At 43.3% G+C, this 18,614-nt stretch overlaps 1 protein-coding gene across 29 annotated transcripts in view; it reads left to right on the top strand.

The window, feature by feature from the left end:
• The first annotated feature begins 5,258 nt into the window (after positions 1 to 5,258).
• The window catches only part of LOC147622135 (CASC3/Barentsz eIF4AIII binding protein), a 34,654-nt gene continuing 21,298 nt past the window's right edge, over positions 5,259 to 18,614 (top strand). For 21 of the 29 annotated variants that reach the window (XM_086823245.1, XM_086823247.1, XM_086823238.1 and 18 more), the window contains exons 1-2: positions 5,285 to 5,456; positions 5,918 to 6,475. In XM_086823245.1, coding sequence (XP_086679371.1) covers positions 5,949 to 6,475 — 527 coding nt within the window. In that variant the 5' untranslated portion in view covers positions 5,285 to 5,456; positions 5,918 to 5,948. Of the gene's footprint in view, positions 5,457 to 5,917; positions 6,476 to 18,614 lie in introns of all 29 variants that reach the window. The other 8 variants (XM_086823252.1, XM_086823255.1, XM_086823259.1 and 5 more) reach the window with 1 other exon arrangement.

Raw genomic sequence — 18,614 nt, 5'->3', positions numbered from 1 at the left:
TCCATCCTTCCAAGAAGGATTCAACCATAAAGATAAGAAAATTAGGATTTTTTAGTTAAAAAAATAAAAATTTTGACACCTCAGAATGGGGAGAAGGGCTCATGAAGGAGGCGCCTAGAAATCACATCAAGGGGGCATTTTTAATTCAAAAAAATGAGATATTTTCATCTCTATTTTCATCTCTCCTCTCTCCTCCTTCAAACCAAATAAAAAAAGTGAGCCAAACTAGTCTAAAACTTGTCCAAAATGGATCAAACTGGAGCTGGAAGCCTCTACATCCCAGTTGGACTTGGTTGGTGGCCTCCCTCGCCTTTAAATAGACCCTCATTCCTTTGTATTATCATCTTTGTGTATTTACATACCATTATAATCTTCAAATTAGTGTAATTTTATTATCCCTCTATTTTGCCTCTTCTTAGGAAGCTTTGGAGCTTCACTAATCTTCATCCTCTCTTGGAGATTACCCTCTTCGTCTTGGTGGCCAAGCTTTCTCTTGTGGGCTTCACTTCTCTCTAAAGAATCAAGCTAAAAACCAAGGGTAAGCCTAAATCAATGGTGTTTTTCTATCTTTTTCAATGGTAATCTTCTTCCCAACCTCTCTAATGCTTGGGAAGCAACTTAATAAATGGTTTTTTCTTAAAACCAAGCTTCTAGTGATTCATATTGTTTAAATGGATTAATGCTAATCTTTTATGCTTAAATATAATGTTTTTGATTAGTAAATCTCTCTTTTAGAAACTCTGAGGGAGGGCATCACAAGGGAATGTGCCGAGAGACTACACAATAAAAACAAAATGAGAAGGTAAACTTTTGGCAAGCATCCCAAAAATAGACCACACTTTGAAGTCCCGTCAATAATGTAATCTCACTGACCTTCTTTTGGCAAGCATCCCAAAAATAGACCACACTTTTGTCACAAGGGAATGTGCCGAGAGACTACACAATAAAAACAAAATGAGAAGGTAAACTTTTGGCAAGCATCCCAAAAATAGACCACACTTTGAAGTCCCGTCAATAATGTAATCTCACTGACCTTCCTAGGATCAATGATTGTGCAAAACACTCTCACATGATGCTGACTCTTTGTGTGTTATGATTGATGACCATGCCCCTGTCGTGTGATTTCTCCCAGACATAAAACATGTGTCCTGATAAGATTTTTAGCTCATCGCTATGCACGATGTCATTTTCAAACTCTATATTGATAGCCCTCCAGTGCTCATCCCAACTCTGCTCAATGTCATCTTAGTGACCATGCTCTCCTCCCCATGTGATGTACACAACTTCGTAAGTTTCTTTCATGAGGACAAATGGTTCACTTTCAATTATAGAAATGTTGTTGATATTTGGTCTTCGAAAAATCCCATTTTTTAACTAATAAACCCAGTACTAGACAACTCTTCATCTTATATGAGAATTTACTCATTATTTTGGGGGATTTTCTTTTATTCTTTGCCTTTTTCTTATTCCAACACTTGGATTAACCTTATTGGCCCTTTTTGAACACTATTTGGACCTAAATCAAAATTTTTTGAAATTATATACCCCTACCTAGGCCAAGATGTCCAATACACATATTCAATTAATTTCTAATGCACATTGGAAAACTCTTTTTAAGATTCTGATTCCTATTGATTGGGAGAAAATACTTATCCAAAAATATTTCAAAACTATATTATCTCTCTCTAGAATATTTTCTCTCTCTAGACTAAAAACAAGGAAAAACAATGTTTTCTTGCATTTTGAATTAGGGGATGATTACAGAGACTGAAAGGGAGGTTCTTACACCATTACAACTCAAAAGTTGGAGGGAGGAATCTTACAACAGTCACTTGTATGCTTTCAGTGACTCCGATTTGCACTGGCCGATTTGCACTGGATGTTATGACATACAAGTGGAACTAGTAGCTTTTTCTTTCATTGTGGTGATTCATATATATCATGGCTAGCAAGAAGTAAACGATGGCCACTTTGAGCTGTGAAACTAAGTATAAGTAGCTTTTACATCAGTTGTGGAGTGTGTATAGCTTAGACACCTTTTGGAAAATCTTGTCCCCCACCTTTTGGAGTGTGTATAGCTTAGACACCTTTTGGAAAATCTTGTCCCCCCTAGCAACAACTAGAGTGCATCATGCATTTTGTGAGGAACCCAGTGTTTCATGTTTGCACAAAACATAACACTTAGCTTTGGGATAAAGCCTTTGGCACACTTTATCCTTGTGGTACTAGCACATCTTGACCTTTTGGTTGCATTGTGCTATTTGGTATATTTCCCATTGTGGGCATCTTGATTGTGATCTTCCTAAAACCTACTCCATTGTGCTATTTGGTATATTTCCCATTGTGGGCATCTTGATTGTGATCTTCCTAAAACCTACTCCATGCTCGGGGATCCATGCAACAACAACTTGAGAAGGTCGAGATCAAACTACACTCAAGAAAAAAGATGTATCTTTCGATAACTGCTATATTTATAAAATGAGGCCTCAATCAAGCATTAATGGTATATGCAATCATTACTATTTTTCATAGTGTCCAAGCTTCACAATATGTATGCCATTAGTTTATTATTCACTAGATTACGCACACGCACACGCGCACGCGCACGTGTGTGTATGTAGTGGATGCAATTAGATAAGATTATAATATATATGTGTAGTAGGTTTTTGTTGTCTCACTTTTAGATTAAGATAAAAAAACCTCTCACAGTTTATGCTTTTCAGTACTAATCTCGTAGACCATAATTTGACCTCATGGATGCTAAAATATATAAATCTATTTATTAATCACTTCTTCCTCCATCTCTTTACCATCCCTTGACCCTCTCCCCTTGTCTCTCCATAGTTTTTGATGGAGAAGGAAACACGTATGTTTATTTAAGCTCTATGCAAGTATAGGCTTCGTGATGATGATGTGGTGTGGTGCTTTGCTAATGACATGGCACCCCATCAAATCATCACAAAGATAACTATTGCATAGAGCTAAAAGAAGTATGCACTTATTCTTTTTAAATTTCCTCCATTGAGGACATGATATGATTTGGGAGAAAAGCGCCTTTAAAGATTATCTAAAAAGGTAGAGTTTAAATCATTTAAAATTTTACAAGGTTTACAAACTTGATAATATTTTTTTAAAATTTTAAATTATTTATAATTGTACAAGGTTTAAATCATTTAGAATTTTACAAGGTTTACAAACTTGATAATATTTGTTTTAAATGGTATTATGCAAATATAATTGTACTTGCAAACATGTAAATAGTTATGTATTCTTTCAAGAGTTGTAGTTCTCATAACATAGCTTAAGTTGCAGAGCTAATCAAAAGCATATAATTTTTAAAGCTTTAAATAATCATTGAAGGAATAAATAGGTAGGGGAACATACACACATGTGATGTGTGGTTGTCCTCCTTTGTGTAATGTGCCTATAGTGTCAGAAGCACTTGAGTAGAGTATGTATGGTAGTACACATAATCTCTAGCCCATGTTTATCTAATCTAAGGGGAGATTTTAGATGCAGGTTCATCATGGCAAAGAACATGTAAACCCAAAGGGAAGGTGTTGGAATTTGGGTTTGGATCATGTTGAGAGTTAGGCTATTCTCTCGACATGTTGTATTTGACATGGTGAGAGTTAGGCTATTCTCTCGACATGTATTTGAGGGGAGGCATGGTAGCTATCCCAATTTGTGCTCAAGGGTAGGTATGTGGTACTCCTCGATCAAGGTGAGGTAAGAGTCCATTACATTTGTACGGTGTGTGCCTTCAAAGGTTGGTTTGTTTATTGATTTTAAAGGTTGAAGAAGAGTATAAAAGAATCAATAAGTTCTACAAAAATTATCTTGTGGGATTTTTTTTTCTGTTTTAGAGATATGGGCTTGAGAACACGACGCTAAAAAAAAAAAGAGGGCCTAATTTTGTATACATGTTTGGGCTGATGTGGAGGATAGGACAAGAGGGGGTGCCAAGTGCCAAGTGTCGAGTGTCAAGTTGATGGTGGGCATTGGGTTAAAGTCGAGGATGTGGGGATGGTGTGCCAATGTGTAGTGGCATTCGGCGGACTGGTGTACACGTGCAAGAATCACTAGCCTCATGTGCTTATTGGATTGTCATACATTCTTGGAGCACTATCAAGGGCATTGGTTGTTTTGGAGTGCTATCATATGTTATCGCTTTTAAGGCATGGATTCAATAACCCTAAAGAACTTCATGCACAAAGAAGATCATTGTTATTGTGCATTTTGAAGAATAATAAAATAAGAATTTTCATCATACTTCGTACTTCATCATATCTAAAAGAATCATAAAAAATGAGAGTGCGAAAAACATTTTATTTTTGGAAAGGCAACAAAGCTTAAAGAGAGCAACTTCTCTATGTTAGTGAGTTAGTGAGTTAAAAAACAAGAAGAAGAAGTGAGATAGTCTTTCTTTCTTTGATGTGTGGCAACATAAGCCACTATGTAATGTGTCCTTTTCTTTTTGTTTAATATATATATTTCTATTTCTTAAAAGAAGAAGAAGAAGCTCAAGGGGTGTCCTTTTCTAAATATATTTCTATTTCTTAAGAAGAAGAAGAAGCTCGCAATCATGAGCTTGTAAGAGGAGCATGTCTCTCCACCATTGGAGTACAACAAACATGATTTTGTTGCTCTTTCTATTTTCTATAAACTTTTCCAAGTCCCATTATTTGAAGCCTCCCACCTTACGCACAGATGATTGACGGATGTGTCCTTAGAGGTCTGACCCACATAACTATGTGTGCTTAATTGTGCACTCCACTTACTTAAATAGACCTCAAACATCTTATAATAACTAGCCTGTCAATAGCTTTATGAGATTACTAGTCCACTCTCTTAATAGCCATTTGCTAACCCATGTTTACACCGCATAAGGTTCGTACTTGTCCCTTTAGCATGTCCATGCTAGGGTTGTATTAGGTAGGACAGTGTGCGACACTAGAACACCACTTAGACTTACACATACAATTGAAACCTGATAGGCTGATTGTGTCTTTGTGTCTGTGTGTGCTGGGGTGCAATACTAGAAAATAGTATTTCCCCCAATCAACAACTTCCAAAAACATGTACATCAACCATAGTTAGAAGTGAAACACACCCAAAATGACAGCCCTTCAAGGCACAATACCAATATGAGTTGTGAAAAACACAATGAAGAGACAATTTTTTGGCATGCTATTAACCATGCCACACTCATTTGGAAAAAAATGAAATTTTAAATAAACCAAGACTAAATTTTCTTCATATTTTATTGAATTATTTTGGTTGAGAGGCTGAACAACAAAAACTAGAAAAGTATTATACTCTGTTGATCGAGAAATACGATAATATAGAAAAGCATGCAAACACAGCACAGACGCGTTTAAGATGTAACCAAGACGAAGGTTTGCAGCCATCGATCGCTGTGACTCTGCAGGAGGCACTCACGATCTCTCATTCAGGTTGGTGTTTCTGATCCAAGTGCTGTCTTTTTTGCCCTCGATCTCATCTCTGAGGAAAATTAGGTTTTTCTGTGCTTTCTTTCCAGAGTTTCGAAAGCTTTTCTGCGCAGTAAAGCTTGATTTTGAGAGCCTGTAGTGCAAATTAGGGTTTTCCCTGCGCTTGAAAAAGCTGGTTTAGGTGCTGATCAGGATTTTTTCTGCGCTTGGAAAGCCGAGTTTTCTAAAGCTTTGTTTTAGGCGGCTTCAGTGCCAATTAGGCTTTTTCTGCGCTTGAAAAGCTTGCTTGAAGAGGCTCTAGTACAAATTAGGGTTCCCCCCTGCGCTTTAAGAGCATTGCTTCAGGACAATGCAGAAGCTTTTGTTTTTAATGTGCAAATTTTCTCCTTTCTTGCTCTTGATTGGTTTTAGTGCAACCTGGAAGCTATATTAGGTTTTTTGGCCTGATCTCATGATATTGGCAGGGATCTTTTGACCTCAGTGGTACAAGATAAAATGGCTTCTCACGAGGAGAGCAATAGAGCGGAGGAATCTGGCATTGAGGAAGAAGCAGAATATGAGAGTGACAGCGAAGAAGGGACGTCTGCTTTGGCACTGCGGCGCCGTGTTGCCAGTGATGACGAGGAAGATGATCAGGAGATGATCGCTGAGAGGAGGCCTGGTTATTATGATGACGACGTTGAAGACCAGGGAGCACCTCCTGCAGAAGATGAGGAAGAAGAGGAAGAGGAGGAGGAGTATGAGGATGCAGAGGAGGTGGCTGGCCTTGCTGCTAGAAGGAGGGATATGAATGAGGAAGAGGAAGAGGAGGATGATGGTGGGGAAGAGCATTCCAAACATCACAAAGAAGATATAGAGGATGTTACAGGGAAAGTGCAAGGTGGTGCCGAAAATGCAGCAGGTGGCAGCAAAGAAGGGGCTACAGAGGAGAAGAAGGATGCAGAGCCTTTTGTTGTTCCCACAGCTGGGGCATTTTACATGCACGATGATCGTTTTCGATACAATGGCGTAGCCCGTCCAAGGTATGCACTCATTATTCTGTTCTCTGGATGAGAGGTTGACATGATTATTGTTTTATTCATGTTGATTTTTTGTAAGCCTTGTCTAGACTCTAAAGTGCTGGTAGACAGATAACGCATGCCTGTGGGACATAGGAGAGGCTTCTTTTCAAGTTCCCTCTTTTCAAGAGGGACCTCAGTGCCCTGACGTAGTCTCGAACATAGCTGCGTTGCATATGTGTGCAGAATCCCCTGATTTCTTATAAATCTTTGTTTTCCGTTGTATATATTCATTCATGCAAGATATAGTCGATTAGGTCATTCTGCCTTGCCTCGTGTATTTGCAGTTTAGTAATCAAGTCATGTGATGCATAATCAGTGTTTTAATTAGAACACTTCAACCAAGCACGTTACCTATCCTAAAGTCTAGACCTTAGATAAATATAGCACTCCTTGCCAAGGTCGATTGAATGATAGGAGGAAGCCAATAGGAAAAATACACTTCTCAATGTAGACGAAACAGTCATCATTGATATTGTGAATTTCTTTTAAGGATGCCCTCAGAATCACATAGACCACATGTTGTTTTGTATGATGAGCCTACACAAAATGAGCCCATAGCCAATGTCATGTCTAAGGAGCATGTGCTTGTGACACAAGTATTCTTCTTTTGCTCTTCGATCGACTCTTCTACATTGTTTAGGACAAAGTATAGGCATCAATTGAGTTACTTTGTATTCTGCTTAGTGTTGGAGTGGCAAATCATGCAGCAAATCTCGGGTTTGATGCATGGCTGGAAGGTGTGTTGGATTATTCCATATGCGGAACCATGGGGGCTGAAGAGCATATATAGGCTAGAGTAGCACCTTGTCATAGTCATCTCCCCGGGCCCGTTGTTTTGGGAAAGGGTGGTGGAGCAAGAGATGGGAGGTTGCTCGGCGACCCTGCGTCCTTCCGTATCGGTGCTAGTGGTTTGCGGTCTCCTATGTGCTGGCGTCGTTGTGGGTGCATTTGCCAGCTGTTGTAGGTTTCCTACGTGGTATTAGAGTGGAGTTTGATGGATCCCTGGGCCACTTCGTCTCCAAGTGAAAATTGTTTTAGCCTTTGGTTCAAGCGGTACTAAACAATTCTTTTTCATCATCTATTGGTGGGACCCCATAGGAAGTGACTTTTGGGAGACCCTTCTAGTCTCTTTTGACTAGGATGGGGTCTCAAGTGCCCAATGTCAATGGCATCTTAGAGTCTTATCATGAGATCTTGGAATCTGCGTAGGACCGTTTGGCTAAAGTGCAGGAGGCCTACACATGGGGCAGATCAACAAAGATTGGAGAGATGTTCAATTTTAGGAAGGTGAGTGGGTGTATCTTTTGATCATGAAGTAGAGCTGGAAGTTGGTGTGCAATCGATGCCCAAAGTTTTCCTTTAGGAGTTTTGGATCCTTCTCGATTGTCAAGAAGATTAACGAAGTCTCCACCGTTTCAAACTTCGCCCGGGTCATAAGGAGCGTCAGTACCTCATGGAGATCCAGAACCAAGAGAGTGAAGTGGTTTGGCTCGAAAGAAGTTTATCCAGCTTTATTGACGGATTACTATGAGGCACTGTAGCTTCTGTCTAGCTAAGTAGGAGGGGTGTCACGCACATCCCGTACTTGGATATTGTGAACATGACTGTGCATGAAAATGCAAAAAATAAGAGTGTGAACCCATTAGAGGCATAGAACTAGCGACACCAAGAATGGGATTGTAGATGACGAGGGGCCATGGGCTGATTACTGAGAGAAGTCGTGTTTTGGGGCTGATCGCATGCTTTACTGGTGCATGGAGGAGCTGAACTGGTCGATTGCTCTGGAGCTTTCCCTCCGGCTGCTAACAGGCATAAAAGCTGCTGGTCGGCTTCTTCTGGCAGAGACTATGTGCTGGTCGACTTGAGGATTAAACCCTATGTACTGGCCGACTCTTTTTGGCAAGAGGGATTGGCTGGTCGACTGCTGCAGGGAGCTGAGGGCTGGTTGACTGCTGGTTCAGCCTCCTTGTGGCTGGTTGATTTGCTCTGTGGGCTTTGTAGGGTTGAAGATGGCTTTATAGGGCTGTCCCGGGCTGATGTGGGAATGCTGTGGACTGTCCATGGTGGTCTTGCATATGCTTTTAGCCGGGAAAGCTCTCTTGTTGTGTGAACGAACACCAAATTCAGCCTATGTTTTTGCTTTTGTTTTCATCTTGTACTAGTGAAACCGGAGGGAACCCGGATCGATGGACAGACACTTCAAATGCCAAACAAAGATGTGAAAACATAGCGGAAATGATCATAAACAATGCTAAAAGGAACACAACACTGAGCCGGGGCCCGGAACGGCCAGCCCCCCGTAGGCACTTCTTTATTCACATAGAAGCTTTTACAAGATACCAAGGTGCGGGTGCATTAATGCACTAGATTTCTCCACAAAGTTCCTCAGCAAACACTTGCACAGGAATCAAAGCACAATCTGCTCCAAGAGCCAATAAGAATCAACAGCCTGGATCGGTGTCACACCCAATGTTGCCAAAAACGAGACTCTCAAATAGGTAATTTGTCTCTCCAAAAACAGTCCCTGATTTGGCCCAGCTGAGCCGAAAACATAGCGGAAATGATCATAAACAATGCTAAAAGGAACACAACACTGAGCCGGAACGGCCAGCCCCCCGTAGGCACTTCTTTATTCACATAGAAGCTTTTACAAGATACCAAGGTGCGGGTGCATTAATGCACTAGATTTCTCCACAAACTTCCTCAGTAAACACTTGCACAGGAATCAAAGCACAATCTGCTCCAAGAGCCAATAAGAATCAACAGCCTGGATCGGTGTCACACCCAATGTTGCCAAAAACGAGACTCTCAAATAGGTAATTTGTCTCTCCAAAAACAGTCCCTGATTTGGCCCAGCTGTTGTACCACTGTACAACCTGAGCAAAAAGGGGGAGAGAAGTCGTGCTTGACCACTGTACGACTTGCCACAGTACCTCGACAAGTCCACGATCCACAAAGATCTCCCAAGATCTGTGCAAAGATAGTTCAAAAACAGCCCTCAAAACTGTCCTCAAAATCTGGTCCAAATCTGCCCTCAAGGTTGGCCGGTTAAGCTCCACACGTGTGACCTATACTGTCCCTGGACGACTGTACGGACAGGCCCTGTCGGCGGCTGAATTTCTGTACGATCAGTGTAGGGGGAGTGGAGGGAGTAGGCAGTGTCAATTGCAGCCCCTTCTGCTGTGTATGGCCAGCAAAAGAGAAGAGAGTCTGTCTGCTGCCCACTGTGTAAGGCCAAGGCCTGCGCCAGAGAAAGAAAAGGCTGCCCAGGCTGAACGACCAGCGAAAACAAATCCCAACAGCCCCTGCCATGTCAGTGTACGGATGGTTCAGTGCATGAGAGAGAGAGAGAGCGCCTACAGCTGAAGGTCATGTACGGCCAGCAAACCCTGAGAGAAGCACTGCTGTCCCCTTCTCTATAGATGCGCATACCCCCAAGAGAGAGAAAAGAGAGCGAAACTGCCCGACTGCTGATCCTCCCATCTGCGCATCACTTCCCCCTTCATAGAGTCGACCCCCTCCTCTATTTCCAGCCTATGTTTGCTTTTCCATCGTTAAAAGTGGCAGGCCCTCCAAAAATACCACAAACCCCTCTTTTTGGGAGTTAAAAACAGGCACCCACTTAAGGTGTACTGTTGTGATATGCAGCGGAAGTTTTTGTATTGGAAGATCCTGTCACACAAATGCTCACACCGTCTTCTGTATCCTGAGTTTCGTGAGTTTAGCAATCCATTTCAATACTTCAAACTTTAAAGAGTTGAGAGAGAGAGATATGAGAACTGTACACCAGATTGGGTCCCGAATTACCCACTGAAGGGCCCCCTATCCCGATAACGAGATAGTATTTGCTTTATTTCTTTAGAGAGAATGACTGTGGACTGTAGATAAGCCAAACGCAAGATCTCGGAGGATCGGAGAGTGGCTGATCTGTACACTGCTGTAGAAACACCTCGATGACTTGATCTCGAGCCTATGCACTCTTCCCAAGGGCATGAGGAAGGGCTGCACACCTGAGGCTGAGAGAAGAAGAAGGTGGACTGTTCTACACTATGTTAGAATGCTGAAAACACTTATGAATGCTGTGTTACCTTCACCAGATGACTGCTGCATGTATGGATGATGCACAGAAGGCTGGACACTGCTGTAAACAGCAGATTCAGGGCTGGAAACTGCTGTAGACTGAATCTTCAGGGCTGGAAACTGCTGTGGAGAGAAACGCAATCCTGTAGAGATGCTGTGGGACTGAAACGCATGAGAAACAGAGGCTGTAGACTGCTGCTGTACGGCTGGACAGAAAATGCAGAGAAGCTGCTGTACGGCTGGTCAAAAAAGCAGGACTGTTGTGCTGTTTGCTAGCGTTGAACTGGGCTGAATGGTGTGCTGAATCTGGGCCTGAATGGATGCTGAATCAGGGCTGAATGGATGCTGAAGGCAGGCGCCTAGGGCTGACTGAAGCTATGGTTTCTCAAGGGGCTGGAGAAGCAAGCTTATGGGCTCTAGGGCTGGATTAGTCTAGGGCTGAAAGCAAGGGGTGCTCCTAGGGCTGAGGAGGAGAGCTCTTAACACAATGAAGACTGAATGAGAAAATAGGCTCTAGGCAAGCCTATTTATACTAACTGGAGGTTGGTCATTTAATAAAGTTTTATATTTATAAATACCCAATAATGCAAATAATGCTAAATAAATACTAATAAATATAGAAAAAATACCAGATAAATCCCAGTAAATTCCCTAAGGCTTCGGGGATGTTCTAAATGATGCACAGGCATATGAATGCATATTATGCAGGATGCAGAGTGCTTTCTGATGCAAACCCTAAGGCTTCTACTGACTCTACATGCATGAATGATTCTCTCCAAGTGGGTTAAGGGACTTGACTGACTGACTGACTGACTGACCCGCTAAGGCTGAGGAATGACCTATGTAGCTCGTGTCTGACTTATCCTGGACTAAGGATGTACAATGGGGTCACGACGTACGACAATTATCATCCTATTGGGTTCTAAAACTGTACAACTGTTGCACTTCTGATGATGAGCCATCTTGTCACCATGCACTGAGTGTAGAGTGCATGTGACAACTGTGACCGCTCCCTACAGGAGGCCTACAGAGGCCTACAGATCAGAAGACAATATACACATATTTAGAACACTTAATTTAACTGTTATTAAACAATGGAAACAACATCAGCAACACAAATACTGGAAATACTGAAAATACAAATGACACCAGCAATGGGATCGGAAAGGACCGCCCCCCCTCCCCCCCCTCAATACTTTTTGTATTTCTTGGAGTATTTATATTTGTACATGTGTCACGGGCATGACAGGCCAGATTTCTCCACAAGGGATTGAAAACAACCAAATAAAACTGGTTCAAGTCGATGAAGAGGTGTTGGTCGGAGTAGCCCCAAATCACAGGCTCATTCCCACCTTCACTGGGTGGACACCTCCTGCCTTTCACTGGTCTTCTGGGACCGTGCACCAACAGGCACGCCCGTACTAACGCAGGCCAAGGGGTATACCGCAGAGGGAACGTGGCCTGGTTCTCCCCAATGAGCTTTGCTCCCAAATTCCCTGGTGAGTCTAACCTTCACTGGCTCTCAGAAGCTCTGAGAGCGCGGTTAACAACACCACACAGGGAAATATACTGACCACACCAGGAAGAACATTTCTGAGCATGGTCAGCATATATATGCTTTGCTCTTGCACTACACAACTTAAAGAATTCTCTGAATTTTAATTAACAAATTTCAGAATTACACAAATGAGAAAACATGAGGGCACATGGTACGGTGAGTACAATCCAGGTACAACAGGTACAATTTGTAGCAGGTACAATCAGGATATCAGGTGCTTCACACGTGTGGAGGTACAACTAGCCAAGTACTATGCAGGTACTGTACTTGTAGTAGGTACATCAGATACATCAAGTGCTTCACACGTGTGCAGGTACAACCAGTCGGGTGGTATTCAGGTTTTGTACTTGCAGTAGGTACATCAGGTGCTTCACACGTGTGCAGGTACAGCCAGTCGGGTGGTATTCAGGTTCTATACTTGCAGCAGGTACAACAGGTACATCAGGTGCTGTACTTGCAGATTCAGCACATGGGCAGCAAGTATAGGTCGGTTCAGAGCAGGCATGTACAGATTTCAGCAGCAGTACAGCTCACGTGTGCAGATGGGAGGCAGGTACTTCATGGACATAAAAAAAAATAATTTATGCATGCAGGCATAAATGCATGTGCACAAATAATGGACGAAATCTCCCTTTCATGAAACTTGTACAAGAGGTTCCTGCCAGGCACAAAATTGGCGCGACAAATATAAATAAATATGTCCTTGTCTTCCTATGGAGTGACAGTCCCATAGGTAAGACACCATCGTGGCCATACACGGGTGGCACCAACAGGCTCCCGTCCATACAGCACGAAGCAAATCACACGGGTGACACGAAGCTGGTTCCCGTCCATGTGACGCAGCACTGGTCGCACACGGGTGGCACTGATCTAGCTCCCGTCCATGTGACACCATAAAACTGGCCCTTTCACATGGGATAGTGGCCTGGCTCCATGTGAACATGGCACAAATCTGGCCACTCTATGGAGTGACAGTCCCATAGAAGTGGCTCCAGAAATGGAGATGGACCAAATGGTGACATCTCTTCGGGCTTCTAAACAGTTGTCCTCAACTGAAAAGCCTCAAGATATGTCTGTAGAAGCTGAGGGTAGTCAGCAAAATAATCCTCATCTACCCACTTTGCATCAATTGGTAAATAATTTTTAAATTTCACAAGGTATCTTCTGGAAAGCTTCCCATGTGGTAACTTTCTCTCCTTGTGAAATACAATCTTCTCTGGCTGAAGGATCTCCTCAAGCTCATCGACTTGTGGTGGATCTTCTGTGACAGGCTCCTGTGAATCTGGCCCCACATACTTCTGCAAAAGGCTCACATGAAAAGCATTGTGAATCTTCCAATGGCTGGGTAAAGCAAGCCTGAAGGACACTTCATTGATCTTGTCACTCAATTGGAAGGGTCCATAATATCGAGTAGAAAGCTTTGGATATGATCCCTCTCGTCCTGGCCTCTTCCGAAGCCTAGCTTTCTCAAATTTCAGCAATACCCAATCACCTTCCTTGACTTGCATGTCTCTTCTATGCTTGTCAGCAGCCCTTTTATGCTGATCTTGTGACCTTGCAATGGCTGTCCGCACCTGAGAAAAGGCTACATCCAAGTCACGCACATACTCATCAATTGCAAAAATCTCATCCTTTGTACGAAGGATGGGTGGCAAGACCACTCTGCCATAAATAATCTCAAACGGGGCCTTTCCCGTGGCATGAACTGTGTTGTTGTAGGCAAACTCTACAAGTGGAAGATACTTCTCCCATGCAGTCTTTTGATCTGCCACATAACACTTCAACAAATCCAACACGGCTGAATTTGTAGCTTCACTTTGGCCATCTGTTTGGAGATGATAAGCTGATGAAAACTCAAGTTTAGTGCCCATGTTATCAAATAAAGCCCTCCAGAAGAGGCTCGTAGTCCTGGGATCTCTATCCCCAACAATGGACTTGGGCATACCATGATGCTTGAAGATGTTAGCAAGAATAAGCTTCACCATACGATCAACTTAAATGGTTTTCTTGACGGGCAAGAAGTGAGCTTGCTTGCTAAACCTGTCCACAATGGTCCAAATAGCATCATTCCCATGCTGGGATCTAGGCAAGTCCATAATAAAGTCCATAGTAATACTTTCCCATGGCTGCGAGGGAATAGGCAATGGCTGAAGCAAACCTGGAGGCTTTTTGTAGGCATATGCTCACTTATGGTAGTGCTATGTGTGAACAGGGCTTAACCAAGGGCACTTTTTCCCATGTGGTTTTTCCCCTTGGATATCAAGTGTGAAAGGACACTCTACATATAATATTTTGTACTTCTATATTATATGGATGTGACACACATGCAAGGGTTGACTTGCATTTCGTGGTTGCACCTAACCCTAATGTGCAGGTTTGTGTGTGTGAGTGTGTGAGTCCAACACCAACAATTGGTATCAGAGCTTCAGTCCAGGGCCTGCAGCTCATTGTGGAGATCCGCCGGCGAAATTCCGTCGAAAACTGACGTTCCGGCCGTTTTCTGGTTTTCGCCACCCAGCCCGCCGCCGTCGCTCAGCCCCGCCGGCTTCCACAGTGGTCAGCTCTCCGCCGCTGCCCAGCCCCGCCGGCGCTCTTACTGCGCAGAGAGCTGCCACCGCCCAGCCCCGCCGGCGCTCTTACTGCGCAGAGAGCCGCCACTGCCCAGCCCCGCCGGCGCTCCTACTGCGCAGAGAGACGCCGTCGCCCAGCCCGGCCGGCTGCGATAGTGGGCAGGCCTCCACTGCCGCCGGGTCCTTGGCGCAGAGAGACACCGCCTCCGCCTGGCCCGCCGGCTCTGTGCGCCGCCGCCTCCCTGTCTGTCGACTCTGTGTGCTACGGCTCCCCGTCGACTCTGCAGCTCCGGCGGCTCCCTCTCGCAACATCTTCACCTGGGCCTGACTGCTGGTGCTCAAACGCCTCCACACGCCTAGTACCTCCATCCATCTCACGTGGCCAGCAACGCCCCCGGCTGACGCCTGCGTTTCATGTCAGTGCCATCCGTACTGTAGGTACTCTTTTGACAGAATTCTGTTCACATAAAAATATGCAAATTTTGCAGACACTACAGTGCAGGTCAGATTCAAAGAAAGATTGCATGTGGTAAAGGGTTCAACAATTTGGGGGATTTCTCAATTTGAGGCCAAATTGAAAAATTGGACATGTTGCTTTGCTTGCAATTTGGGGGTTTTCCAAATTGAGGTCAAAATCAGCAAATTGAGCCTCTTTCAATTGCAAAAATTTGGGGCTTTTGTGAAAATCGGCCAATTAAATGCACATTGAAGCGATTGGAGTGCATAAAAATTGGGGATTTTCAGATTGGAGCATGTAATTGGGCATTACAACTATGATTTGTCGCGTATGTATACACATTGTGTGTAATTGGACAATTTGGTGCAGGTTTACACTTGCTTCAGTTTGCAGGCAAACACTTGCACAGGACATTTGGTTGCCTGGCAGTGCACATTGGTGCTTGGTTTGCTTGCAGGTATATTTTGTTGACATGGCTCAAAATGCTACAGATGTATTTGGTGTGCTCACCGAGGAGGACAAGTTGGATGGATCTAACTACTCCCTTTGGAGTTTCATGATCCGTAATTTGCTGGTAGCCAAAGGGCTTTGGGGCATTGTGTGTGGTGATGACACGCGCCCACTTACCATACAGCTAGCCACGCCTCAAAGGGGAGGTGCTCAAAGAGCTCCTGATGTAGAACCTGCTCCCACACAAGAGCAGAAGATATGGGACTCTAGAGATGCACAGGCCATGTCATTGATAGCCCTTTCAGTGTTGAAAAGGACTATTATTCCGCACATTCGTTCTTGCAAGACATCGAAGCTTGCATTGGACACATTGGAAGCAATGTATCAGGTACGCAACGAGGCAAGAGTTGCCTACTTGAAGAGGCAATTGGATCTTCTTTCTATGGATGAGGGTGATTCCATGGCAGATCATCTCACCAAAGTGAGAGATTTGCAGGAACAATTGCTCAACATTGATGAGGTTATCCCAGACAGACAGATGGTCACCAATACTCTTCATTCTTACCACCTTCCTACTTGGGCTTTCACACCTCTCTCAACCTCTCAATGAGAGGAGGTGGTGATCCCGTCACTTTTGAAGAGCTAGTGGGTTTACTCTTGCAGGAAGAGCAAACAAGAGCAAACTTATCGAGCAACCGTGGTGGAGACAAGGCATTTACAGCCAAGGATAAGGGTAAAGCAAAGAGCTTTAAGCATGGGGGACAACAGTCTAGCAAGGCTGGTCATGGACAGCCCTCTTCTGGTGGTGAAAAGTCTGACAAAGGGGATGCAAACAAGCCCAAAAAGAAGGGCAAATGTCACTACTGCCATAAGCCTGGACACTACATTAGTGAATGTAGAAAGCGGATTGCAAAAGAGAAAACGAAAGAAGCAGGCAATGCAGTAGCAGACTCTTCTGACGACAAAGCACATCAATCAGCTAATGTAATCCAGGAAGAGTACACTTTTTTGGTCACATGCACTAGTGGCACACCAAGTGCATCAGACAATGATATGTCTTGCATTGCATTTGTCAGACAAAATGTGCTTCGAGCCACATCACTTCATGCAAAGATGTATTTCAGCACTTGGTTTATGCTTCAAATGGCCGCACTGTATCATGTGCAGATCATACCACATATCCAGTAAAGGGAATTGGCAATGTCATACTTATTACAGCCAATGGTGCCAATATATGTATGAAAAATGTATTGTATGTTCCAGGGATAAAGAAAAATCTGCTCTCCGTCTCAGCCATAAACGACCAAGGTTTAAAGGTTGAATTTGAAGATGGGAAGTGTTTGGTAAAAGACCCATCAAAGGGTTATGAAATAGGCACTTCTGGAACATGATACAAAGGCTTGTATAAGCTGGACAGCTATGACAAGAGTACTTATGATGCAAATACAGTGGCTGCCCACACTCCTGCTATGCATGATGCAGAGCTATGGCATGCTCGTTTTGGGCATGTAAATTTTCGGAGTTTGATGCTTATGTAGAAGCATCATATGGTTGATAATATGCCGCCTCTTGAGTCTCCACCAAGACATGTATGTGAGGGGTGTATTTTGGGAAAGATGCAACGAAAACCATTCCCCAAAGATGGAGCTACTGAAAGTAAATTACAGCTCATACATAGTGATGTATGTGGTCCAATGCGGACACCATCCATAGGGGGGCATCTTTACTTCGTCACATTCATTGATGACTACTCCAGGTTTGCTTGGGCTTACCCCTTGAAAGAGAAAGCAGATGTGTTTACATGCTTTCGATACTTTGTAGCAATGGCTGGAAATATGTGTGGATGTAAAGTCCAAACACTCTGCTCAGATAGAGGTGGAGAATACATGTCAAATGCATTCAAAGATTATATGCATCAAACACCAATGTACTGTGCCTTATACACCGCAACAGAATGGTGTAGCTGAAAGAAAAAATAGATCTCTCATGGAGATGGCAAGATGCATGGTGAAAGCACAAAAGTTGCCTCACAAATTTTGGATGGAAGCTATAATGTGTGCAACTCAAAAGGGCATCAAACACCAATGTACTGTGCCTTATACACCGCAACAGAATGGTGTAGCTGAAAGAAAAAATAGATCTCCAGATGGCAAGATGCATGGTGAAAGCACAAAAGTTGCCTCACAAATTTTGGATGGAAGCTATAATGTGTGCAACTCATGTGTTGAACAGGTGTCCAACAAAAGCTTTGAAAACCATAACACTATTTGAGGCTTGGTATAGCCGAAAGCCAACAGTGGACTATATGCGTACATTTGGGTGTTTGGCATATGCACATGTGCCAGAACAACTCTGAACAAAGCTAGATGACAAAGCAATGAAATGCATTTTTGTGGGCTACAGCAATGAGAGCAAAGGATACCGTCTTTATAATCCAACTACACGAAGGACCAAGGTTTTAAATGTGTGAACACCCAACCTTATAAACATTAAGGTTTACATTACTTAATGGATTTTACATTTGAAAAAGCCAAAAAGGGTAATACTTACCACCTGTTCACACGCCACACAACTCATTAGCAAACAGCACACCACGGTACACTGGGGGTGTCCCCGTCCATTGTACTAGCACGACATAGCAGGCAAACACACGAGAACAAGTCATGCAAAAACAAGTTTATGTATGCAAACATAAATGCATGTGCACATGTAATGGGTGAAATCTACTTTTCATGAAACTTGTACAAAGATTTCTTGTCGGGCACGAAACTGGCGCGACAGAAATGTGAAGTCTTGTCCCAAAGGCAAAACACAAGTCTTGGCACGGACCTTGCTATGGAGTGACAATCCCATAGACAAGGTCGACACAAATATCAGTCCTACCATGGAGTGACAGTCCCATGGATAAGATGCAATCCTGGTCATACACGGGTGGCAACAAACAGGATTCCATCCATATGGCACAATACTGGTCACACACGGATG

The sequence above is a fragment of the Cibotium barometz genome, chromosome 29, assembly GCF_041138505.1.
Source record: "Cibotium barometz isolate CiBa-2024 chromosome 29, ASM4113850v1, whole genome shotgun sequence".
NCBI lineage: Eukaryota > Viridiplantae > Streptophyta > Polypodiopsida > Cyatheales > Cibotiaceae > Cibotium > Cibotium barometz.
The sequence above is the reverse complement of the archived record's forward strand: the minus strand, read 5'-3'. Positions and strand labels throughout refer to the sequence as shown.